The 25,216-nt window shown below is 58.7% G+C and overlaps 2 protein-coding genes across 3 annotated transcripts; one reads left to right on the top strand and one right to left on the bottom strand.

Annotated features, from left to right (window-relative positions):
* Positions 1-2,080: 2,080 nt before the first annotated feature.
* Positions 2,081-20,199, bottom strand: DDB1 (damage specific DNA binding protein 1). Its single transcript, XM_054201518.1, has 27 exons — positions 20,022-20,199; positions 18,653-18,801; positions 18,417-18,533; positions 16,974-17,195; positions 13,906-14,020; positions 13,712-13,809; positions 12,246-12,404; positions 11,763-11,846; positions 11,473-11,589; positions 10,492-10,594; positions 10,249-10,324; positions 10,060-10,168; positions 9,718-9,896; positions 9,462-9,625; positions 9,262-9,369; positions 7,805-8,012; positions 7,517-7,612; positions 7,223-7,334; positions 6,523-6,646; positions 6,009-6,173; positions 5,506-5,600; positions 5,177-5,347; positions 4,369-4,478; positions 3,990-4,159; positions 3,562-3,664; positions 3,061-3,184; positions 2,081-2,900 (listed from the first exon to the last, which is right to left on the bottom strand). Exons 1-27 carry the CDS (start codon positions 20,080-20,082, stop codon positions 2,817-2,819), a joined length of 3,423 nt encoding a protein of 1,140 aa, XP_054057493.1. The 5' UTR covers positions 20,083-20,199; the 3' UTR covers positions 2,081-2,816.
* TKFC (triokinase and FMN cyclase) lies at positions 20,172-25,018 on the top strand. Of its 2 annotated transcripts, none has more exons than XM_054201552.1 (18): positions 20,172-20,287; positions 20,902-21,032; positions 21,116-21,305; positions 21,377-21,487; positions 21,580-21,761; positions 21,857-21,935; positions 22,113-22,202; positions 22,335-22,369; positions 22,485-22,569; positions 22,647-22,736; positions 22,853-22,969; positions 23,104-23,223; positions 23,334-23,471; positions 24,080-24,186; positions 24,278-24,381; positions 24,458-24,491; positions 24,601-24,690; positions 24,794-25,018. In XM_054201552.1, exons 2-18 carry the CDS (start codon positions 21,027-21,029, stop codon positions 24,944-24,946), a joined length of 1,731 nt encoding a protein of 576 aa, XP_054057527.1. In that variant the 5' UTR covers positions 20,172-20,287; positions 20,902-21,026; the 3' UTR covers positions 24,947-25,018. The 2 variants fall into 2 exon arrangements, with proteins under 2 accessions (XP_054057527.1, XP_054057525.1); XM_054201550.1 differs by having other exon boundaries at positions 20,192-20,287; positions 20,897-21,032.
* The last annotated feature ends 198 nt before the right edge of the window (positions 25,019-25,216 follow it).

Genomic DNA, 25,216 nt, shown 5'->3' with positions numbered 1-25,216 from the left:
CCACCACCACCTCCAGCTCCCCCCCCCCCCCAAAACCTGCGGATTTACCCCCAAATTACACCCTCGCCCAAGGGTTGGGGGTCACCCAGCCCCGGGGACCAGCCTTCCCCTGCAGCATCGCCCCCCCCCGCACCCGTAGAACTGAGTTACAGGATGCTGGGTGGGGGGGCACACGCCGGCTTTAGGGGTGCGAGACCCCCGGCGGCCACAGCTGGGGGGGTGGCGAGGAAGCCCCCCCAGCCCTGGGGGGGGGAGGGATGTCACCCCATCCCGGTATGTTACCCCCGCCCTCGGCTCCCGGGATAAACAGGCGACCAGCAGCGTTTCCAACCCGTTTGCACCCAAAAAATAAAGGGGGAGGGGGCCGGCGTGGCCTGGGCACCAGCATCCCCAGTGGGGCTGGGGAAGGACAGCGGGTAGGGGAGGTTGGCGTCCTCCCCTAGGACCCCCCCACCCCCCCCCCAATTTTGATGAGAGGCCAAGGAAGCTCCCTCTCCTCCCAGCAGGGGAACGCGGAGCTCAAACACCCAAGCTAATAAACTTCCCCCCCGCCACCCCCCCCGGGGCTCCGTCGCCCCCGGCTGCTTGTAGCCAGCGTTAAGACAGAGCCCAGGCTCGTTCCGAAGGGGCACAGTCCGCTCCCCCCACTCCGAAACGGCCTCCCCGGGCAGAGAGATGTCCAAATATAGCCTTCTCCCTGCGACCTCCGCCGGGAAACGGGGGGCTTGCCCAACAGTTACGGGACGTTCGCGGCAGCCCGAGGATGTTCTCGGCACGAGCGCGGCTTGGGGGACGCTGCCCATCCTCGCTCCGCAGGGAGCAAAGGATTTGGGGGGGTTGGGGGGGGGTGGGAAAAACCTGCCCAGGAACAAGTGGGAAGGGGGTCGACGGGATCTTAAGACGGTGGGTTACGGAGCTCCAGCCTGATCCAGAGCGGAGAGGGGGCCCGGGAGAGGCCCAGGATAACCCCAATGCCGTGAGCGCTGCGAGGGAGAGGAGGAAGGGAAGGGAGAGGAGGGCAACCGGGGACGACTCTGCCCCCCCCCTTCACAGGCATTTTGGCAGCAAGCCATAGGCGAGAGCAGCGGCGAGGCAGGGGCAAGCCCCGGCTCGGACAATTTACAGCATAAATAGACAAACGGAGCGCGGGAGGGTAATAATTAACCTGTACTCGACGCACAGAGAGCTGTTGCCCAGCCGGGAGGGAATCGACACCCTCCCCCCCGCCCCTCGCCACCGGCACCCACGCTGGAGGGTGGCATGGCAGAGGTAGCCTTGGCGTGAGGCCCCCCCTCCAACCCCCGGGCAGGGAGAAGCAGCAGCCCAGGCCCTCGGGTTGGGAGTTATCAGGAGAATTCGGCATCGTTAGCGCTAATTGATGCTTGAGGAGGACCCAGCATCCAACAGCGTGGTCACAAGGAGCGAAAACACCGGGAACGAGCGGCCGGAACGGGACCACGCGGCAACGAGAGGCTGAAAAATATCAAGCCCCGATACCCCAAGCTCCACAAGGACCTGAGGCTCACAAGGAAAAGGCTACTGGAGAAGGTTCCGGCTCCCCGCCACCGCCGGCCGCTGACGGGGACAGCCCCAGGAGGGTGGCAAGTGCCACTGTGTCACCACTACATCTCCTCTCCCACCTCTGCGCGACCGCCGCCGCGCAAGCTGGGCCCACGAGCCGCCGAGAAGGGACGGCTGCAGAGACGTGCGTCTTCCAAAAGGACGTAACAAGGCCGAGACCTCCGAAAAAAATTTGGCAGAAGATCTGCCTCTCCCTACCGGGGACACACAAAACGCCGCCGACGACCCGTTTCCACCAGGAGGGGAAACTAAAACTTTCTGGAAGTCAAAAAAAAAAAAAAAAAAAAAAGCCATAAAAATGCATCTGGAAAACAGACACGCGCCCCAGCACCTGCAGATCGATCCGCTGCCCCCCCCAACCCCGCACACACAACGCGGCTCTCGCCGGCACCGAGCACGGTTTCAACGTAGGGAACGTCTCCAAAATGCACCCTGGGGTCCCTCCGGCCGGCCGAGGACACGGCTCTGCGCAGCGGGCATCGCCATGAGGAGACAGACCTTCCCTCTTGGACTACTTTATTTGGTAAAACTCAGAAACCAACAACTGATGGAGCTTCCCAGAATTTCCCTCCCTGAGCGAGCCACGGATCCTACGGAGAGGGGGAGAGAGAGAGAGATTGGAGCGGGCTTGTCCCGCTCGGCTTCCTCACCCAGAGGCGGAGAAATCCCCCCCGGCGCCTCCTCCGCACATCCCACCAGCCCCAGACGACTCCTCCAGCCCTCGCCCTCGCACCCCCGGAGGCAGCTTTGCTTCCTCTTCCAAAAAAAACCCCGCAAGGAATCGAAAAAGGATCCAAATAAAACGAAACCGAAAGCGAAGAAAATAAAATTAAAAACAAAAACAAAACAAAACAAAAAAAAACCCCAAACCAAACCAAAGATACTAAAGACAACAAGTGAAGAGTGAATCCAGGCAAGGGCACCGCATCAGCCAAGCGCTATCGGTCGGTCACCCGAGGAGAGCGACCAGTGAAGCCCAGTTTGGGGTCAGCAGCCCAGTCCGCAGGATTTTGAATCCAAGCAGGCGATGACGTGGTGCCTGACCAACATCCCCCCCCCAAATCCCTAGCAAGCCGGCTCCCCCTTCCGAGACTCCTTCCCCCACGTCCCCTCGGGCAAGGGCCACCACCGCTGGTGTTCAGCACAACCGGCCAGGGGTCCCCAAGCTGCCGGTGGGGACAAGATTCCCTTGCTTTAACGTGGAGGAAGGTGCTAGGGAACGACTCCGAATCCCGCTAATGGATCCGGGTCAGCTCCTCCACGATCTTTATCAGGTCGTCTACAGTGGCCTCCCTCTTCATGCCGCTGCCGTCATCGATCTGCAAAAGGAGAGAAAAAGGCATCGGAGCATGGAGACATCGGCGAGTGCTGAAGGACATTCCCAGACCTTCGCCTCGCAGGAAGGCGTGCGTTCAGGATGCCGGAGCCGGGTCCCCGCTGCTAATTTTGTCAGCTTAGGCCCTTCATCACCCATCTCACCTGCAAGTTTGCCACCACCTCCTGCATCTTGGGCCTGCTGATGTCCAGGAAGCTTTCAATCAGGTCGCCGTCAATGAATCCCGTCGCCGGTTCCGTCTTGCGTTCGGTGTGGAACGATCTCCAGGTGCCACAGTCAAGGAGCCGAATCCAACACGGAGTAACACCAGCCCCTGACTACGGCCGCACACGGCAGCCGTCCCAGACGGCATGAAAACGCGGCATCAGGAGGATCACGGAATTTGTGCCGCATTTTTAGGGCTACCACAATGCCAGATTCATCCTCAAACCCTGCAAGACGGACCCCTCTCTACCGCAGGCGCCTTCTCTTTGAGAACGAAGCCCTGGGCACCTGGAAAACACACCACCACCCTTCTCCGGCTGATGTACGCTCCCACCAGAGCATCCCAAAAGAGCTAAATCCACGCCTGGCTCAGGCCAGATTCACAAGCCAGTCCCCAGCTTTGACTGGCACCAGCTCCTGACGGAACCACAAAAGGATATAAGGAATGCTCGATCTTGCCCACGCTCTTGATGACTTTATTCAGCCTGTTCTGCATGTCCAGGAGGAGGTTGTACCAGCTCTCCGACAGCGAGGTCACCAGTCCTGCAAAAGCCAAAAGGGAGGCGAAGGTTCAGAGCTCGCCCCAGGACGTCCCGGCAGCTCCCAGCAGGAAGCGACTGGAGTTGTGCTGGAAGCTGTTGTCTGGGAGGGCTGGGACAAGGAAAAGTTTCAAAGAGAGCCAGAGCATTTTCCTCTCCTGGAAGCAAAGCAGAGAGAAAAGCGGGTTTCTGAGGGGAGTACGGCACAGAGCGCCACGCGACTGGGGAACAGAGAAGAACGGAGACACGAGGAAACCCCAGCCCGGGCTCGGCAGCAGGGAAGGGGACCTGTTCCCCTCCCGCTCAGCCTGGGGAACCCCGACCCTTACCAATCATGCCGTTGACTGTGCCGAAGAGAACCGAGCCCTGTGTCGGTGTGGACGTCTCGCCCAGGTTCTGCATGACCAGAGACCCATGACAGAATACGTTGACAAACTCTCCCAGGTGGGACAGCCCCACCTCCTGCAAGTGCTGGCGCTCCTCATCGGTCGTGGCCGCACTGAAATCCAAAGCAGCCTGCTCAGTCTGTGCTGGGGGTGGGGGACACACATGAAAGCTTCCCCCACTGCTCCTCAGAGCTGGGCACGCTCCTCCCAGCTTTCCTGCCCGACACACACGCTTCTGTAGCTGTCGTGTGGAGACCAGAAGGTCCCATCGCCCCCCTGCCTCCCGTCACGCAGTGCCACATCCCTCTCGCAGCCAGCTCACCTGTCCTTCTGGCACACGAACAGATTGAAAGCGTTCTCTGCTCCCAAGAAATTGTCGTCGTCCAGGATCTCCACGGCACTCATCCAGTTTGGATTGAAGTCCCGGGCAATCTGGAAGGGGACAAGAGGAGATGCGGTGTGAGCAGATGGCCTGTCCTGTGAGCCAGCGTCTTCATTCCACCCAACACCAACGTTCAGGAGCAAGGTGGGATCCAGGCTGTCCCTCTCTGCTCCATGAAGCAGCTGAGCAAAAGGCACAAAGTGCCTTCTGGAGATGGTCCTGGCCCAAGTGGCACTCGGACAATGCCAGGGCACTCTCTGAGCAAACGCAGACCAGCCCGTGCCAAAGCCGTTTCCAGAAACACTCCAACAATTTAAGCGCACAGATTGTCTCAGTGCTTGGTCCATCCCCCAGCGACGCTGCATTTGCTGACGGAGACACAGCTACAGCGGCACTAAAGCCATTCCAAGCGTACAACAGGCAGTCCAGATGGCAGCTCCCCACCCTGGCAGGAGCCAAGCACGCACCCAAAGCCTGCTCTTAGCGAGGCTGCTGATTCACTGCCCAGTTTCCTGGAAGCCTGGGGTTCCATCCCCTCCAGAAACCACAGGGATCTGTCTAAAAGCATGTCCAGGTGACATTGGTCTTGGTGCACAGCCCTACATCCTTGTCTTCAAAGGTCAAGGTGGGGTGAGCCAGGCTCCTTCTTGTATCACCTTAAACACTTTTCCCCCTGCCCAGAGCTACTGGAACAGGCAGCACGAGCTCTCGGCACCCCTTCGACCAAGACTATTCAACACCTTGATACCTCCTCGAAGTTTCCTTCCATGGGCTTGTAGGCAAGGAGGAGGACAGACCGCATCAGGTCTCCCACAAGGATGAAGTCTCCCTTGGTCTTCAGGTAGAGCGCCATGATGTTGTTGTAATGGTTGCACTCCGTGCGCAGCTCTTTCTCTGCTGTCCACTCATACAGGCGCACCTGAAGGACGGGACACGGCTCTGAGCCAGCAGGGACACCCACACCAGCCAGGACACGCTCCCCAACAGAGATGGGGGGGACCTGGCTGACATCCAGCACAGCCAGAGCAGCTCTAAAACACGCTCCCAAAACAAGGTGGGGTCTTGCGAGAGCCCTACCGTGCTGTTGATGCTGGCTAACAGCTTTCCATTGAATTCCACCATGGAATACACGGCCCCCTTCACCTCCTTCTCAGCCAGGCTCTGCAGCTTCCCTAGAATAAACCCACGCGCCACTCAGTTATTTGCCCTGCGCTCCCAAGGGGACAAGGCAAGGGGATACAGACGAGCTGCTCTGAACGTTGCTCCCCCTAGAAACTCTCCCAGAGGATCTGTGGGCAAGTGAGACAGGAGTGACGTGACAGCAGGGGCAGACACACAGAAAGCGGATCCCAAAACCCAGTTCTGGTGAGGGATTCTTGGGCTTCTCTAGGAGACTGGGGGGAAAGGGAATGTGCTGCGATGACCTGCAGGGGAGCAACAGCACCTGCAGATCCTGTCCGTGGGTGGCCGAGAGCAGCCCCCTCAGGGAAAAACTCTCTGCCTGCTACTGGGATGTGAGCTCTCTTGGGCCTGAGGAGCTCATCTCTCATCTCCCTCAAGCGGCCGGACCATGCTCTTACCGTCAGAGTAGTGGAAGACAACAATGCGGCCCTGCTTGGGCTCTGCCTCCTCGGGATAGACCATGGCAGTGCCCACGATGAAGTAGGTGTTCGGATCCTTGCCAAGCTTGCAGGAGACCAGGCTGAGGGCGTACTCGTTTTGCAGGAACTGGTGGGCATGAAGCACTGTGCAAAGAGGGAAAGGCAGAAACAACTGTGTCCCTCCGGGTCCTGACAGGTGGCACCTCCACGCGTGGGGAGAGCAGCTGAAAACTTAAGACATGTCCAAGACGGCTGCCTAGAGATCCCTTCTCCTCTTCCCCACCACCACCTTGCACCATCAAAAACCCACTATGCCTCAAATTTATGGCCTATGGCTGACAGTCCTCCAGGAAAAATGCTTTGCCTGAAGGAAACATGCAAGATCTGAGATCTTCACAAGCCCGCGATGATCACAAGTCTCAGACACACACTCCAGGCTTGTCCTGGAGAAGAAAACCAGACTAGGATATGGCCAAGCATTTGGGAGTGGTACCTTCGAAGGTGTGCTGATCTATGATGAGCAGGTTGTGCACCTCCACCTCCTCTCCGAAGGACGTCTCATGCGGCGCCGTGCTGCTGGAGAACAGCTTGCTGGTGCTCACGCTGCTGGACAAGGCCTAGGACACAGTAAGCTCCGTCACATCCTTGTGCTACTTGGCACATCCTCACTGGGATGGTGGCAACCAGAAGAATGAACGGGAGAGAAAGTGAAGAAAGGAGTTCCCTGGACCTGAGTAAAAGGACACACACCCTGCACCAACAGAGAGATGTGACACACACGACAGAGGTAGCACTCCTGAGGAACAGCATTTATAGAAGAGTTTATGCAGCGTTGTGGCTTCCACCAGAACTCCTGCCTCAAGGGGACTTGTGTTGGCATCCCCAGGAGGAGAAAACCACTTGAGACCGAACAGAAGCCTGTACGGGAGACTGAAGGAGCAGCACCCAAACCCAAAGGTGATGTGACAGAACAGTGAGCATGCCAAGGCTGCCGGGGAGCAGCGCAGAGGGCCCTTCACACCACCACGGCGAGATCTTACCACCCCATCTCCTCCCAGGCTGCCAAAGGGAGAGCTTGCACTCAGAGCTTTGGAAGAGAAGATTGTCAAGGATGATCTGCATCACGGTTTGGCCTGAGGAACTATCATAACCATGGCCCAGAGCTCAGGGGCGATCCAGCAGCTACCCCTCACCTGGGTGCTGGCGCTGGGTCTGAGCGCAGTGGTGCCTCCACTGGCATCCTGCACCTCGATCCGACTCGAGAGCACGCCGAAACACTGCGATACCTCTTGGTAGCAGATCTTCCTGCGGGAAAAACAAGGCTGTGTGGGTAGGAGGCCACTCCAAGGAGAGCACAAAGGCTCTGGAGATAGCAAGAGACTTGCCCAGACTGCTCTCAGCTCAGAATGCTGTCTCCCCGCAACCTCACCCCACGCAGCAGAGCACAGACCCTCGAAAGCCAGGCTCCCTCCTCCTCCTCAGCTCACCTGGGCGATTCATAGAGGGGAACTGTGCGGATGTGCAGCTTCTGGATCTCGTCGATGGTGCCAATTGTCAGGGTGCTGTTATTGGCCAACGCCAAGCTGCGTGGGGAAAAAAAGCCCCAAACACACAAACAATAACACTTATAAGTTGGGGGGTGCAACAAGAACGTCCCTCTCCTCCACGTCCCTCAAAACTGCTGATCCCAGGATCCCGTTTGCTGATCCCAGGATCCCGTTGCAGAGTCCAAACCTCCCCCAGCCCGTGTCACACCAGGCAAGGTGCAGGCTCACCTGTCAGGATAGCCATCCGAGTTGAGGGGGCACATGTAGTTCACCTCTTTCAGGTTGACGTTGGAGAAGACCAGCTTGTGGTTGCTGCTGTAGATGACGGTGGGGCGGTCAGAGCAGGCAAACACGTTGGTGGTGGAGAGAGAGCGGAAAGTCCTCAGGACGGTGGGCTGGGTCCCAAGCGTCACCTTCTTTCGGTCACTCAGCAAGCCTGCAGGAAAGGAGCACCGGCGTTGGGAGCTGCCGCAACGGAGCTCGCAAGAGCAGGACAGCAGAGCACAACGCGACCGCAACGTCTTGGGAAGAAATCAGTGTGGATGAACGCGTCCTGCTGTCAGCATCAATCTCCTTTCTCCAGAGTCCGCTGGAGAAATCCACCACCTCCCAGTGCCACAGTCCCACCTGAGCATGGCCCCGAGTAAGAGACAGACTGTAAATTCCCTGACGAAGGGCTGAAGGCCCTCCAAGCCTTCAACGGAACGCCTCAAACACTCGCAAGGAAATGAACAATGCAGGCCTGACATTCAACGAACTGATAAGGCTCCCAGGCCTGGAAAAGCAGCGGGAGGACTGTCTTGTGAAGACAAGATAGTTCTGCCACTCGTGTGGTGAGCTTGCTAGTTCTCTGTTGTCGAGGCCATTGTGTCCGATAAGTGACTTTTGCTTCATTACCCACGAAATGCATATGCAAGCGCACACCCCTGCGTATGCTAATGCAGATTATAGAGATCACGCTAAACATTTATGATTATGGCACTCGTCTCTCCACCCAAATCATGCTACACGTCACCTGGGAGAAGGAAGAAACCCAAGAGAAGGCTGTCCTTGGTAAGGGGGACGGACCGTGCTAACTCAGCAAACATAAAAGGGGAAAATAAGTGCCCCTAGGGGGGAATAAAGAAGAAACAAAAGAAGACGATTGTGCCTGGAAAGATTTTTCCCAAGAAAGATTATGCCTGGGAAGATTCCCTGAAAAAGAGGCTGGAACCAGGACGGGTGATCTCTTTATCTCTGTCGTTTTCTCTGTCTTCTTTCTCTATCCCTCTGTTTCTCTTTTCTCTTAGAGTTGTTAAGTAACGACCTCAAGTATCGCTTGCTGTAAGTTGTCCTATACCTGTTGTTAAGTAACACAATGCGTACCTCACCACTCGCCATAAAATTTGTCATATACCTAACCAACTATGGGGGACTTGTTAAGACCGGTACTAATCATTTTGGGAAACTCATCAATGTTTGTATATGGACCCTGAGATTTATCTCCCCTTAGTCCGCACCGTTGGGGATTTATGAATCTGAGTCACTTACCCCCCCTCTTTCCTGAGAGTGGGACGTGACACCCTGCCACAGTGAGAAAGCAAGAGAGATCTCTCCAGAAGGGTGAAAACATGTCAAGCAAGTAAGAGGGCACGAGTCCAGCTGCCCTCTCCAGCAGCCTGCTCAGTGCTAGCCCCTGTAGTCACCTGTCTCCAGGCTGAGCCCAAAGTAGAAGAGAGCTCCGTCCCCCAGGGCACACAGAAGGTAATGGCTGCTCTCGAAGGTCGTCATCAGGATGGAGCGAGGGATAATTTCTGTGGGGAGCAGAAGAGAAGGCTGATGTCACTCACGACTCAGGCAGGTCGGTGAGCGCTGCCACCACCCAGGAGCCCTGGGGGAGCCCTACCTCCTCCCAGCATCTCTTTGTGCAGCAGCTCAAACGAAGGCAGCTTTAGGATGCGGGCAGAGATGTCGGTCCAGAGCCCGATTGCACACAGCGGGGACATGCCGTTAGTGTCCCCCAAAGGGGTGATGTCCAGGCAGGCAACTTCATGCTCCATTTCCGTGCAGCTGGCAGGAAGGAGGAAGCAGAGGTGTCAGTCTTGAGCCCAAAAACAAGAAGAGGCTGAGAGCCATCGGGCCACGATGAAACATGCACCCACCTGATCTGCCTGAGCTCCTGGGGTCGGATCTCCAGGTAGTACAGGGCTCGTCCCACAGCCACCACCACCTGGTTACTGTTACAGGAAGCCACGCTGATGTTCTTTCCGTTGGGCTCTTTCCACTCGCTCACCAGGGCTTTGGGCTCCTGACTAACCAGTCTCACAGAGGCAGAGGTGATCTGGGGAAAGAGAAGACCTCTGCTCAGAGCCAGAACAACACCTCCCTTCTGACATCGGCCCAGGGAAGTACTGCAGCCCCTGCCGCTGACAAGCGGCACAGATCTGTTAGCCCCACAGTTAGTAAGGACAGAGATACCTGCGTTTGCCTAGACCTGGCATTACCTGGATCAGTTGCTGATGTGCCACATTGCCGCAGAAGAAAGTCTGCTGATCATCCACAAACCCTGTGAGCTCTGTCTCTTCTACCTCCTCTCCATTTAACATAAGGACCCTGAACGGGAAAGGGAGCTCCTGTTACGCCACGCTCCAACACGTGGCTGAGAGCCTGGCTCAGCCGTAACCCCACCTTACCTGGTCTGGCCAACAAAGGATAGCACCAACGTATTGTCGGTTTCACGATGAGAGTCCGACCTCAGGGGCCACAGGCCTGCAACAGAGAGAGGCCACATTTGCTCACAGCCAATATTCCCAGAGCTGGTGGGTGGCGAGTCCCCTGTCCCACCCCCCAACCTCCGTCAGTGCACACGATGTGTCCCCACTGGGCCCTTACAGGCTGTGGAGGTTGAATTTGGCAGCACTGAAGAGCTCACTCACCTTTAATCCCCGGCAAGTCAATGCTGGCGTGCTCGTGAATCCCAATGCCATTCCGGATAATGCGCAGTGATCCCTCTTTAAATGCGCCCGAGCACGTGACCAGCTGGAGGAAGAGCAGAAGATCTTTACCAGCCGTTGCTGGGAAGCTTCCCCATTCCTCCTTGCAGTGACGGGTTCAGGGGAAGATCACAGAACCACACAGAATCCCAGACTGGCAGGGGTCGGAAGGGCCCTCTGGAGATCACCCAGTCCCACCCCCTGCCAGAGCAGGGTCACCCAGAGCAGGTGGCACAGGAACGCGTCCGGGCGGGTTTGAATGTCTCCAGAGACGGAGACTCCCCCACCTCTCTGGGCAGCCTGTGCCAGGGCTCTGCCACCCTCACAGCAAAGAAGTTCCTCCTCGTGTCCAGATGGAACTTCCTATGGTCAAGTTTGTGCCCGTTCCCCCTTGTCCTGTCCCTGGGCACCACTGAGAAGAGCCTGGCCCCATCCTCCTGACACCCCCCCTTTCAGTATTTACAAGCCTTGATAAGGTCCCCCCTCAGTCGTCTTTTTTCCAGACTGAAGAGACCCAAATCCCTCAGCCTTTCTTCATCAGAGAGATGTTCCCGTCCCCTCAGCATCTTGGTAGCCCTTTGCTGTCCCCTCTCCAGCAGTTCCCTGTCCCTCTTGAACCGGGGAGCCCAGAACTGGACACAAAAGATGGGACACCCATCTTCTCCACTTCTCAGAGGAAAATTTTGGGCAGCTGATCCTTCCCCATCACACAAAAACAACCCCTTCCTTATGAACAGGGGTATCTAAGAATTAGCCACCCCGCTCATTCCACTCTTCATTGTAAGACCTCAAGCCCATCCCTGCACCTGGATAAGACTTTGAGATGCTCCAATAAATGGTTTGTAGTCTTTTCCTTCCATAGACAACCCACGCATACACCTGGCATCCCCAGCACTGAGAGGAGAAAGGCAGAATCAATGTTACCTGCCCTTGGCCTTGTCTTTCCAGGTCCACCACGCACATGTCAACGATGGGACCGAGATTAGTGAAGGTCTCCATAGCCACTACGTAGGAGCCCTGCTCGTTGCTGTCCACGTTGAGCTATGAATAAACGCAATTATTGGCTTTCAACAAGCAAGACCAAGAAAGGGTGTAGGGCAGCCAAGAAAAATGGCAAATCGATCCACATACACTTCTCGAGGCCGTGATGAAAATAAATATGTACAAAATCCTGTCTGAACACACAACTAAGCCAAAAGGCAGCTGCCACGTACCTTCACAAGCTGGGAATCCCCAAGCCGAGAGCCGACAAACACAACTCCATTGTCCAGGTAGGTCAAGCACTCCGCAATGGATGTCTGGGAATTGAGAAGATGAACCACCGTTAGCACGAAAACGGCCCTGCCATACCCCGCAAGCACCGCTCCTGAGCTGCAGCCCCACAGGAAGACCCTGGGCACTGGAGGGGAACTGAATCCCTTTACAAAAGCCACAGAGAATCCAAGCTTCTCCCAGGGACAGCGCACAAGCACCAGGCAAAAACCTGGGAAGATGGTGTCAACTTTCAAGTGCCTCAATAGGGAATTTCCCAGCATCTGACAGTTCAGAGCTGTGACAACTGTGAAATATCACCCCATCCCAGGCTCCAAAAGAGACACCGTTCCTGCCACTCCGCTCTCAGCGGAGCATTTCCAGCCTGCGGAGTCCCCCAGCCCCGCAGTGAGAAGCAACAGGGACAAAATGTGGCCGAGTCCTACCTCGCCGAGCAATTCCACACGCAGGTCCTTCAAGGTGACAGTGCCATCCATCTGTTCCTCCTTCTCCAGAAGCAGCATGAAGAGGCGTCCTTCCATGTCTCCCAGCAGGTAACGGGACCCATTGGGATCCACACGGTTGTGGCACACAATCGTACTTTGCTGCAGGCAAAAGAAGGGGGAATTTTTAGGAACCCGTAGAAACAGCCCCAAATGGCCATCTAGCGAGGGAATAACCACATCTGCAGCGCACCAGCTGCCGGCTGTAACCACAGCAGAGTCCTGCTTCTCCCGCGTACAGGGCCGGATTCGCCCTTCAACAAACCGCATCAGCGAACACAACCTGAATCTGTGCTCAAACAGTCTCAACTTTTGGTCAGCAGGAACCATCTCCTCACATTCCTACATTAAAATTGTCGCTAGCTTGTTCACAGCCCAGGAAAGATGCCAGCAAAAAGCCTGTTTTCCTAACACTGGGCCTTCCACAGATGCTATTTGGGACCTGCAGGGCTCCAAGCCTCCGGCATCTCCGGACCCAAGCTCTGCTGACCTCTTGCTCTGTGCGGTGGGGTGCTGCCTGGCCTCCTGTCAACATAGTTGGTTTTGGTTTAAAAATCCTGATCTTGCAGATCTTTATTGTATGCAAACATCCCCCCGGCCTCGAGCACAGATGTGCCTGCGCTCCGCTTGCGGGTCAAGGCCCAGATCTGTATCTCAGCAGAGCAAAGGCGACTCGCTCCGCCTGCTCCGATATAACAGATCCCCGTCAGCAGCCTGAGAGCCCGTAGGCATTCAGGCAACGATATTAGCATTTCTTTACCCAAGATTTATCCCTCTTTTCTAGCCCGTCATTATTTCCAGCTTAAAAGGACCTTTTGATCATAGCTCAAGCCCTCTGTCAGCCCCGAGCAGCACCTCAGCCGTGACATTTGTGCTTCCTGCACCGTTTAAATGTGGGAACTGGCCCGTCCCTCCGACAAAAACCACAAGCTCAACTTCTGTCACAAACTCTGTTAAGTCTTTTTTCCTTTGAACAAGTGCCCCAATCATACACTGGTGGACTCAAGTCTCCAAGGGGCTCATTCATATCTTCTGCTGCCTGAACTGAAGCAGGCTCCGACCTGGACCCATGCCCAAACCACGCACTACCTCCTAATTAATCCCTTTCTCCGGGGCCCAAACAAGATTTCAGCTTTATTGCACCATTTCCGAGTGCTCCACAGAGCTGCCACTGGTACAAGGATCACATACATCCCTCAGTCCCCCAAAAACCAGACCAGGCATCGTGTGAAACACCCACACTCACCAAACCTCTGGGAGTAACTGGCCCTATTAGGCTACGCTTGGAGACAAGAGCAGTTTAAATTCTAGACTACAAGAAGCCCAATGCCCTACCAGTGCGCTCTGAGAGACGCCTGGGATCGGAGGAATTACACGGGATGCATTTCTAGATCCCATTAGTCACTCACCTTGATGATAGGTGGAGCTATAGCTAGATATTTATCTCCATTGTGGTAGGTGATAGACTCCTGCCCAATGATGATCGCGCCTCCAAAAGGTTCTGGCACTGTGCAGGGGAGAAGAGAAATGTCTTGTTAAAGAACCCGTGCAGCACAATTGAGAAAGAAATGGGAGGGAAGATCTTGTAGAAAGAAGGACCAACCTGCAATGACCATGGAGGCTTCAGCCTCTACGTTCTCCTGTTTCCAAGGGCCTTTGTTAAACTCCTTCTCGCGCAGGGACACCTCGTACGTCTTGACGTGGCGACCCTGAGGGTCCTGAAAGAGAAGGCACAAATGATGACGTGCGTGGATGACAGCCCCACCTGCACAGCAAGAGGCTCCGGAGGCACAGCAACCTGCGAAGCCAGGAGACTCCACCTCATCTCCTGCAAGAGCACCATCACCAGCGAGCTGCTGAGGCTTCCCACCCTGCCCACCTCCTCCTCGGTCTCCCTCCAACCACACGTGTGTCTCAACAGACACCCGCTACCGTTCTCCCTAACTTTATCCACAGGCAGAACAACCTTGGAATAAATCCCTGCGCAAAAAAAAAAACCCCAAAAGACTGGAAATTATTTTTGCATTTTTTATACAAGGGATTTTCTGGGACTCGTATTCCTCTGACGCACAGCTCTACAAATCTGGGCATGAGCGGCATGACGCGATATCGCCACCACCTCCAGTTCCAGCAAGGCGTTCAGGAATTCAGCTCTGCTGTAGCGGCGAAGGCGCCAGAGCAGCTGAGCTCCCATCTCCATGTTCCTCCGGCCTGGTTTCCTGAGGAAACGTAATCTGCTTGTCAAATAATCCCCTGACGGCTCGGCCGTTCCAGTAATTCCTAGCCCAGTGGGCAATTTCAACCAAGCCTGACGCACACAGAGGTCTCCGAGGCAGAGCATCCACAACGGCTTCACCGAAATACGCGGGGGGTGGAGAAGAGGCCCCCAAAATCAGCTCCCCACTACGGGAAAGGGGGTCTGCGCTAAGAAGCGCTTGGGAACCCACACGGGGAAAAGACGTACGAGCACCCAAAGCACAGAGAGGGCTTTGAACGTAACCCTCCGACCAATTTCATGTCTCAAAAGCTAAGGCGAGGCTCTAAATCACAGGGAACCAGGTTTCCTTAGTCACGTTGTTCATAGAACTACTTAAAAAGGACCATTCATCTTTTTATTTATTATGCCTCGCCGCTTTCCAGATCTGAGCACAAGCGTTTTTTGCCTCCCTGTAGCCATCAGCTCTGTAAACAAACACTGGCAGGAAAGCTGGGCACCTCCTGGCTCACCCCTGACAGCCTCTGCCACTCGGAAAACATCCTCACTGGCGGCGCTCCGGAGCCTGATGTCCTGGCGAGAGCCAGGGGTGCAGCACCAAGAGAAGGAAAAAGCAGCACCGGCTGCGAGAGAAGGGGAAGCCAGGAGGAGAAATAGCTCTGGGGGGAGGAGAAAGTCGAAGTGGGGTTGTTAAAATGGAGGCAGAGGAGTCATTAATGAACCTTCTGACATTTCTAGACCTTTTTACCCCACACCGCAGCAGCTCTCGAGCTTTTTTTCTTTTTACGAACTTCCCCTTTTTGTGGTATCTTCCGTCGGTTTCAGAACTACGCAAAAAATTAGCTCAGACACGGCGCTTCTATTCCATCCAAATCCTGTGATAATGATTAATAAATTGAGAAGGAATCAAAAGCAGCAGCTTGGGAACGTTCCCCTCTCCACACACACGCAAGTCAGACACCAGGGGACCGAAACAAAGCCAGAGTTTTATGTAAGGCCCAATGAGTCAGAGAGAACTTGCATCTCGCTCCTGCTGCTAGGATAAAAATCGCATTAAGAGTGTTAAGACGTGGAGCAAGCTATTAATTTACTCTTTATTCATAGAATACCTGTTTATAACGAACGAACCATTAACAGGTTTGCTCTGATTTAATCTGTAAAGACGTCAGATTTGCAGATAACACCTTTTTTATTCGCTGACTACATGGGATGACCTTTAAAAGCTCCTTTGATGACCTTAAGGCTCCTCCTTTACGGATGCTCTCGAGCACCGAGTGGAAACTGGTGCGCTCCTGTCCAGACCCTGACCCCGAATTTAAGAATTTGTCCAAATCGCCATCCTTTCGTGCCTCAGTTTCCCCAGCACGCAACAGCAATGGTACTAATCGAACCCACGAGTACGCTCGGCGCTTTTCAGAGCGGCCTATCCTCACTGCTAGGCTTCCTGGCTTTGGGGAAGTCACCCAGGCAGCAAACCAAACCCAGAAATACACAGCAACGCTGAAGAGAGCACGCTGACATTTGTTCAGGTGACAAAGGCGAGGACCAGCTACGCACAGGGCAGGGGAATAGGACCCTCCTGACACGGGGGGATCTGGGCTGCCCTCCCAACCCCTAGTTACGTGGTGACAAAGTCATTTTCCCCCCCTGCCCCGTCTCTACCGAGTAACTGGCAGGGGGGTTCAACAGCACCCACCCCTCTTAAAAATAATAATAGTGGCTTTTGAAAATACGTGGGGAATAATCAAGCCACTGCTGCCACATAATTAGTAGCTCTCATAGTACAACTTTGCCACTAAGAGCCATGCTGAAGCTAAACTAAATTCACACCAGATCCTGTGCTGCCGTCCCAGGAGCTTTTAGCCAGGCCCGACTTTGACAAAGCAAAGATAATCCCTCGCTCAGACAACACAGCAAAGGCTCTTTGGTTCACAATCAGCATTTAGAGAAGGGCTACAAACCCTGCCTCTGTGAGGACCCAGGTGATAGGAGAGGTTATGGCCCCTCTTTACACTCCTGGAGTGGCCTCACAAATACCAAACAAGACATACCACCTTTTTTTTAAGGGGAAGACTCAAATCTCGCAGGAAACAACTGACTCTGGCTCTAATCCACCTGTTCAGCACTTGCTGGAAAGGCCCACGAGCTCCTCCTGAGTGTTTAAACATGGATCCAGTCCCATCTAAGCACCAGCTGCCCAGCTTTCCTGTGAGAGAGTGTGGATTCCTCTCTCCCAGAAATGGAAAAAAAGCAGCACAGAGGCACATGGACTTTCCTCGGCTACACAATGACCTGCAGGAGCCAGAACCGTCCCTCGCTCTGCCCAAAGCACCGCCTTCCGTGGGTTCCAGGACACTGACGCTGCTCCAAGCCCTTTGGAAGACCTTTAGAGACCTTGGCTAGTGTGCCAGCAATCTCCAGCACCCTCCACCCGAGTCACCAAATCGACAAGGTACCTGGTAGACGAAGCAGATGGTGGGAGCCTGACAGCCATAGAGAAACTTCACGTCAATGACTTGGAGCTCTTCCAGGCGGATGTTAAAAGCCTTTAACTCCTTGTTCTCCCGGTCCAGGGGAATGACCTTGAAGAGGCCATCATAGAGCCGCAGGCCGATCATCCGGCACTCTGGGTCGATGATGCCAATGATGCCGGTCTCTGAAGGACGGCCGATGCGATCCTGAGCAAGAGATCCGCGGAGAAGGGAAAAAGAAAGGGCGATTAGCGTCAGAAAAAGATCCCCTTGTGGGACTCGAGAATAGTAGGTACAAGAGTTCGACTTCTACAACTCCCTGCGCACCTCCCAACAGGCTTTAAAACACTGTCTGGCAAGCCAAAGGCGACTTGGCCATCTCCTGCCTCAAGCAGCAGGCCCCTTCCAGCAGCGAACCTGGCAGAGCTCCCACAGCACACACTTTCTCTCTCCCAGGAACCAGGCGCTCTGGGATCAGATCCTGCAACTATTTTTCTAATCCCAACTCTCTACTGAATGACCTCGGAGAAGCCCCATCGCTGTCCCACGCCTCCGCTTTGTTGCTGGCAGAGAGCGCTGCTCCCCGCTGCTGTGAAACGCTTTGATATCCATGACCAAAAATCACCCTACAGAAATCCAACCCCGTTATCAGCCTCCACAGCTCCCTCAGCGTTACTCGGCACGAGGCGATATCAGTATCTCCATACGGCACGAGGCAGAACCGTGGCACGGGAAGATTAAGGACTTTTACCCCAACACACTAACAGGTTACTGCCAGGGCATGCCCACCTACATCTCCCGCCTGTAACCCCTGCTCGGCTCCACCAACAGCACGTCAGCAGAAGCTCAGTGCCTGGAAACAGATGGAAGATATTTTGGCTTGACAAGGCGACGGAAATCATTCGGCTAACGACTCACATAAAGCCAAAGAGAGATGCGCATTTCTGACCTGCTCAGAAGGTGTGATTTTAGTCCACATAAAACAGAACAATGGAGAACAGCTACGATTACTAACAATGTTGTATGGCCACGATGGTGAGAGTAACTTCAGCAGTCATGCTTCTGGTATGCAGCGAGTAGAGACCAGCCGCAAAATACATTTCCCAAGGAAAATTCCACTTTACGTTGAGTTTTGAGCACTAATTCTCGATACTGCAGGAGTATCACAGATTAACCTTATTATTCTGCAAACTACCCCGTCGGGAGACAGCTGTAGCTGTGTCCTCAGTTCTTGAGTCTGAGCCTGCAGGCAAAAACCTCTGAAAGTAACAGCAGCAGCAGATGAACCACATCAGAGCCAGTGGTAGACAAAGAATCATAAATAACAAAGCAGAAAACCATCACACAGGCTCACCCTCATCACTGGCACAGTAAAACCATCCCCAAGGAAGGGAATTCGCCCCTTCCAGGTGCTGCAGCTTCACTCACCTGCACGTTGCCGTGAGCACGGGTTATGATATCAATGCTGTCCCCGTTCTGCTTGTACTCCAGGATGCAGGCGTTATACTTGGCTGTCAGGATGAACAACAAATCCTTGCTCTCCCCCTGCGAAAGCAGAGCAGCGGCGTGTCTTCAGGAGGGTGTCACATCCAGCGGCCCCGGAGTACCCGTGCCTGTCCTCCCCGCCAAGCTGGCCAGCAGCCCCCTCCCCGCAGCGCACCCACCTTGGGGCGGAAGAGCTCCATGACGGCGGTCTTGCCGTACATCCCCACCTCCTTGACGGGCCGCAGCCCCTCCGCTGTCACCACATAGATCTCCAGTCGCGTGTTCTTGGCGATCAGCAGGTTCAAATCCTCTGCCGAGGTGAAGTGTCCTGGGAAACGGGGAGAAGGAATCACCGTTGAGCCACAAAGAAGCGACGAGGTGGCACACTGGGGTGCTCTCACTGAACAACCTGCAGGAGCCTGGTGATTTTGGGGAGTCTGGCCTGCAGCCCCACAGCCTCACCCCGAGCACACACCTCCCTGTGGCACCCCAAAACCCCAGCACCTTCCTCCTGCAACACCCGGCCCCCTCAGCAACCACCTTCCCCCAGCTCTGAGCTCCTGTCTTTCCAGAGTAAATCCCATTCCTGAGGGCCCTTTCCCCTACGCCCCCTCTCCGAAATACACTGCGACACCCCAAAACACCTCACAATAAGGGAAAACACAGAGACAGAGATCCCCACCACCCCTCCCTGCAGCACCCCAACCCTCTACTGCTCTGTAACCCCCCCAGGAACCCCACTTCGCCCCCACATGCCAAAACCCCACCGAGCTCTCAGAAACACTCAAGCCCGGCCCGGATCCCCCAGAGAAACCTCACTGCACCCCCAGCTCCCCCCCCAGCACCCTCAATGCACCCCCAGTGCCCCACAGCACCTCCATGAACCTCAACACGTCCACACTGCCCCACAGCACCCCCCTAAGAAACTCAAGACACCCCCAGGTCCCTCAACACCTCCCAGCACCCCCAACAAACCTTTAAGGCCCCCCAGCTACCTTTGGTACCACACAACATGCCTAGGAACATCAGGGTGCCCCCAGGGCCCCCAGTGCTCCCGCAGCCCCTCTCAGATCCCCCCACACCTCAGCACACCCCAAGGCACCACAGTGCACTCACAGGCCCCCCCCAGACCTCAGGGAACCCACTGGCTTCTCCCCAGTGCCCCACAACCCCCCCCAGGGGCCTCAGCACCCCCCCAAACGCCCCACAACTCCTCTAGGCGCCTCAGCACCCCCACAGTGCCCCACAAGCTCCCCAAGGGCCTCAGCACACCCCCTCAGTGCCCCACAACCCCCTCAAAGGCCTCAGCACGCCCTCAGTGCCCCACAACCCCCCCAGAGACCTCAGCCCCCGCATGGGCCCCAGTGCCCCCCAGCCCCCCGGTGCCCCGCAGACCCCCAGGAACCTCAACATCCCTCCAGCCCCACGGTATCCCCCAGGCACCCCTGCGTCCCCCCAGCGTCCCGCAGACCCCCATCACCCCCACAGGCCCCGCCGCCCCCGTTAGGCCAAGGGGTCCAGGCGCCGCCCCCCCGCCGCCGCCGGTACCGGTGACACAGCCGTTCACGGCCGTCGGCTTCTGCGCCGTCACAACGTAGTTGTAGGACATGGCGGCGGCGGGCGGGGGCCAGGGACCAGGAGGCCGGAGCGGGACCGGGGCAGGACGCGGCGCGCAGCGGGAACGGGGCCTGGCGCGGCCTCTCCGCCGCCGTCACCGCCCCTTCCGCCCGCCGCCGCCCTGACGTCAGCGGAAGGGGCCGCGCGGGGCCGCTCTAGGCAGCCCGGAGGACCCCCAGGAGCAGACGAGAGGGAAGGTGGGGAAGGGGGGATGCTCCGGCGGGTCCCTGTTTTGGGGGGGTCCCTCTCGGGGTGCCCACCCCCTCGTCACCCCACACTCCCCCAGAAGGTGTCCCTGGTGGGGAGGGGTTGCGCTGCACCATCGGGGTCCTCAGCGTAGGACACGGAGGGATGCACCCCCTCGTCCCCCCGCACCCCAAAAAGGGGGTCCGTGCTGGGGGGGACGGGACGGGACGCTGTCCCTGGGGCAGAGGGGGACACGGGTGGGTGCCCCCCACTTCCCTTTTGCCCCGGGAGGGGATCCCTGCTTTGGGGGGGATGCTCCCACCACGGTCCCCCCCAGCCCTGCAAGGAATAAGCGCTGGGGGGGTGCTCCCACCCTGGTCCCCCCCACCCCAGGATGGGGTCCCTGCTTGGGGCGGGCGGGGGGTGTGTGTGGTGTGTGTGCTCCCATCTTGGTCCTTCACCCTATCCCTGCCGTGGGGCTTGGCCCACCCTAAACATACCCTAGGAGGTTGTCCCCCCCCCTATTTGGGGACAGCACTGAACTCAGCTCCCCCCTCTAACCAGTCACCCCCCCCCCCCCGCCATCCCACCCTGTCCCCCTCCTGCTGTCCACGTGCCAGGACAGGCTGTCCCCACGGGATCCCCAGGGGGGACGCGGGCCAGCCCCCACCGGCAGCGGACCTTGCCCTCCCCACGGAGTTCAGACTCGGAGCTGAGAGGCTGCAGAGGATCCTACATCCCACCGCCCACATGGAGGTGAGCCCGGGACGGCGGGGACCCCCCTGGGGTTGGGATGCCGTCCCCGTGCCCCGCCACCCCCCGCCTCTGTGTGTCACCAGGTCCCCAAGAAGCTGGTCAACTCGGTGGCGTGCTGCGCCGATGACGCGCTGGCGGGGCTGGTGGCCTGCAACCCCGGGCTCCGGCTCCTGCAGGGACACCGGGTGGTCCTGCGCGCCGACCTGGCGGCCATCCGGGGACGGGTGGCCCTGCTATCCGGGGGGGGCTCTGGCCACGAGCCCGCCCATGCAGGTGAGACCCCCACCGCCGCCGCGGGCTGTTTGCCCCCGGCACAGCCCCGAGCAGCTTGTCCCTTTCCGCAGGGTACATCGGTAAGGGCATGCTGACCGGCGTGGTGGCCGGCGCCGTCTTCACCTCTCCGGCCGTGGGCAGCATCCTGGCGGCCATCCGAGCGGTGACACAGGCTGGCGCAGGTAGGGTGACATGGTGGGACACGGGTTGGGGCTTCACCCCCCCGCCGGGGCTTCACTCCCCGCCTCTCCGTGTCCTCCCCTTGCCCCCGCAGCTGGGACCCTCCTGATCGTGAAGAACTACACCGGGGACCGGCTGAACTTCGGGCTGGCGCTGGAGCGGGCGCGGGCGGAGGGGGCCGACGTGCGGATGGTGGTGGTGGGGGACGACAGCGCCTTCGCCGCCCCCAAGAAAGCCGGGCGCCGCGGGCTGTGTGGCACCGTCCTCGTACACAAGGTCCGTAGGGTGACGCTGGTGCTCAGGGACTCACCGTGTCCCTGGCGGGGGGGGCGGGGGGCCCACGGTCCCCCACCCACCGCTGCCTTTCGCAGGTGGCGGGGGCCCTGGCCGAGGCGGGGGCGAGCCTGGATGAGATCGTCAAGAAGGTGTCGGCGGCCACCAAAGCCATGGGTACACACACAGGACCCCTTGCTGCCCTTTGGGGACCCCCGGGGGTGCTGTGCCTTGTCCTCCAGCTCCCCCCCCCCCCCATCCCTCTTGGAAGTTCACAGCCCTGGGGCAAATCAGAGCCCGCCCCCATCAGCCCCAAATCCCCCAGGTTTAACCCCGTCTTCCCTCCCCACACAGGTACTCTGGGTCTCAGCCTGTCCCCCTGCAGCGTCCCGGGGTCCAAGCCCACCTTCCAGCTGGCTGACGATGAGATGGAGCTGGGACTGGGTGAGCAACCACCCCCCCTCGCCCCACTCCCTGCCCCGGAGGGGGCTGCCTGCCCCCTGTCCCCCATGGGACAGGCATCGCCCGGTGCGGGAGGTGCCCACAGCATGGGGTGATGCTGCCCCATCTCCGCAGGGATCCACGGCGAGGCGGGAGTGCGCAGGATGAAGGTGAGCGGGGCCCCACTGTCCTGTGTTCCGTGCCCGTCCCGTTCCCCCCCCCCGCCAAATTCTGCTCCTCGTCTCCCCCCTGCTCTGCCCTCACAGGCCCGCTTGTGCCCCCCAGGTGCTGCCGGCGGATGAGGCGGTGGAGACGATGCTGGCGCACATGACGGACCCCTCCAACGCCTCCCGCCTGCCCCTGAGCCCCGGTGAGCCCCCCTAGCCCTCCGTGCCCCCCACCCCAGACTCCCTGGGCGGGGGTCTCATTCTGCCCCTTACCCTGCAGGAGCCTCCGTGGTGCTGGTGGTGAACAACCTGGGCGGGCTGTCCTGCCTGGAGCTGGGCATCGTGGCCGGCGCGGCCGTGCGCCGCCTGGGTGAGTGCAGGAGGGACCTTGGGACACCATTCCCTGGCTCTTCTGCTCCTGGGGACCCTTCCTGCAACACCCCCCCCGCCACCCCCTTACTCACGCACATCCCCCCGTGCCTGCAGAGAGCCGAGGCATCCGCATCGCCCGGGCTTTGGTGGGCTCCTTCATGACAGCGCTGGAGATGGCCGGGGTCTCCCTCACCCTCATGCTGGTGGATGACGAGCTCGTGAAGCTGATCGGTGAGTGCCCGCCGGCGGGGATGTGGCACGGGACGGGGACGGGGGGGTCCCCGGGTGCTGGGTGACAGGATGGGTGAGGATCCAGCGGAATCCGGCTGAACTGGGACTCGCCTTTCACCTCCTGCTACTCCAAGATGCCGACACCACGGCCATGGCTTGGCCCAACCTGGCCGCGGCACCTGCGACGAGCCAGAGACAGGAGTTGCCAGCACCGAATGAGGGACCAGGGACCGCGCAGCACGAGATCAGCAAGGGTACGGGCAGCCCCGGGGGGCTCGAGTCCCCCTGGGAGCTGTCACCTCCCCGTGCCTCAGTTTCCCTGTCTCCCCCGGGGATGGGCAGGGGTGACGTCTCCTCCCCGCAGGTCCTGGCACAGCGCGGGCGCAGCTGGTCCTGGAGCGGGTGTGCAGCACCCTGCTGGACATGCAGGACAAGCTCAATGAGCTGGACCGTGCGGCGGGTGACGGGGACTGCGGCCACACGCACGCCCGGGCTGCCCGAGGTGGGTGCTGGCACCCTGGGGAGTGCCGGGGGTGGGGGGGCCATGGGCAGGGGACTTGTGGGGAGAGGGTACCCCAGCCATCACTGCCCAGGAGCAGGGGCTTCCTTGGGACGTCCGTTCTCAGGGAGCCCTGAGCTGTTCTCTCCGGCTGGGGAGAAGGATCTGCCCCCATGCTGCCCCTCCCTGGGGTACAAGGTGCCCCCCGGCTGTCCCTTCCTAGGGGACAAGGTCCCCACACCCTGGGAGTCACAGCCCTGAAGTGCCGCTGCGTCCAGCGGCAGCTGCCCCAAGGCACGGAGTGGGGGACAATCCCCCTTTGTCCCCAGGGGACAGAGATCAGCAACGGTACGGGCAGCCCCAGGGGGCTCTAGTCCCCCAGGAGCTGTCACCTCCCCGTGCCTCAGTTTCCCTGTCTCCCCCAGGGATGGGCAGGGGTGACATCTCCCACCTACGGCTCTTGACACAGCGCGCGTCCCCCAAGGGACAGATGGGTGCCCCTGGGGCGCTTAAGGGCCCACGGCTGCCCCCAGGAGAGATGGGGGTCCCTGGGGCTCTGTGGGTCGGCCGAGGGGAGCACCCCCAGCCCATTCTCGCCCCCGTCCCCGCAGCCATCCAGGAGTGGGTGCGTGCCCGGCCCCCGCCGGCAGCCCCAGCCCAGCTCCTCTCCGCCCTGGCCGACCTGCTGCTGGAGAAGATGGGGGGCTCCTCCGGCGTGGTGAGTGCGGGGCGAGAGGAGGGATGGGGTGGGGGGGACACCCTGGCTGTGCCACCACCGCGGGCGGTGACGGGGACGGTGTCCCCGACAGCTCTATGGGCTCTTCCTGACGGCGGCCGCCTGGCCCCTGCACAACCGCAACGACCTTCCAACGTGGGCTGATGCCATGGATGCCGGCATTGAAGCCATGCAGCGGTGAGTGCCGCGGGACCCCTCCCGGGACCCCCAAATCCCTCTGCAAGACCCTGACAACCCCCTGCACCCCACGCAGGTACGGAGGAGCTGTGCCGGGGGACAGGACGATGGTGAGTACTGGCATCCTGGGGGACGTGGGGCAAAGCCAGCTCACTAGCCACGGGGGCTGGCAGCCTGGCCACGGCACTGGCTCTCAGCCCCTTTCCCCATCTCTCCCAGTTGGACTCGCTGTGGGCTGCGGCGCAGGCTCTGCACGCCCTGCGCAGCCCCGGTGCCGACCTGCTGCAGGTGCTGGCCACCGCCGTGCAGGTAACTGGCAAGGGACGGGGTGGGAATCGCCACGCTGGGCTGGCCCGGTGACATGCCAGCTGGCCCAGCCGCATCCTGAGCGGACCCTGTTTTTCCCCGGCAGAGCGCAGAGGCCGCGGCGGAGGCCACCAGGCACATGGAAGCCGGGGCGGGCAGAGCCAGCTACATCAGCTCTGCCCAGCTCCTGCAGCCCGACCCCGGGGCGGTGGCGGCGGCGGCCGTGCTGAAGGCCGTGCTGGAGGGGCTGCGGAGCTGAGGGTTCCAGGGGTGACAGGGGACTCGGCCACATGCCCCACGTACACCCAATAAAACCTCGTGGTCCCCCTAAGCTTGGTCCAGAGCATCCATCACCACGAGAGCAATGGGATGACGGGGATTGGGGCTGGTGGGGATGTGGCCGGCTCCTCCAGGACGTGTCCCCACGCCAAGGGGGACAGGAGCAGAGCTTATAGAATGGTTCCGGTTGGAAGGGACCTTAAAGATCATCCAGTGCCACCCCCTGCCCTGGGCAGGGACACCTCCCACC

The sequence above is a fragment of the Rissa tridactyla genome, chromosome 4 (genome assembly GCF_028500815.1).
Source record: "Rissa tridactyla isolate bRisTri1 chromosome 4, bRisTri1.patW.cur.20221130, whole genome shotgun sequence".
NCBI lineage: Eukaryota > Metazoa > Chordata > Aves > Charadriiformes > Laridae > Rissa > Rissa tridactyla.
Note: the sequence above shows the minus strand (reverse complement) of the source record. Positions and strands in the feature narration are given on the sequence as shown.

Excerpts from the sequence above, each read along its gene's own strand:
- DDB1 (XM_054201518.1), bottom strand. The coding sequence starts at position 20,082 with ATGTCCTACAACTACGTTGTGACGGCGCAGAAGCCGACGGCCGTGAAC. Across the intron at positions 18,802-20,021 it reads CGTGAACGGCTGTGTCACCG|GACACTTCACCTCGGCAGAG; the intron begins GTACCGGCGGCG and ends CCCGTTTCCCAG. Across the intron at positions 8,013-9,261 it reads TGGGCTCAGCCTGGAGACAG|GCTTGCTGAGTGACCGAAAG; the intron begins GTGACTACAGGG and ends CCTTTCCTGCAG.
- TKFC (XM_054201552.1), top strand. Across the intron at positions 23,472-24,079 it reads GCACGCCCGGGCTGCCCGAG|CCATCCAGGAGTGGGTGCGT; the intron begins GTGGGTGCTGGC and ends CCGTCCCCGCAG. Across the intron at positions 24,691-24,793 it reads TGCTGGCCACCGCCGTGCAG|AGCGCAGAGGCCGCGGCGGA; the intron begins GTAACTGGCAAG and ends TTTCCCCGGCAG.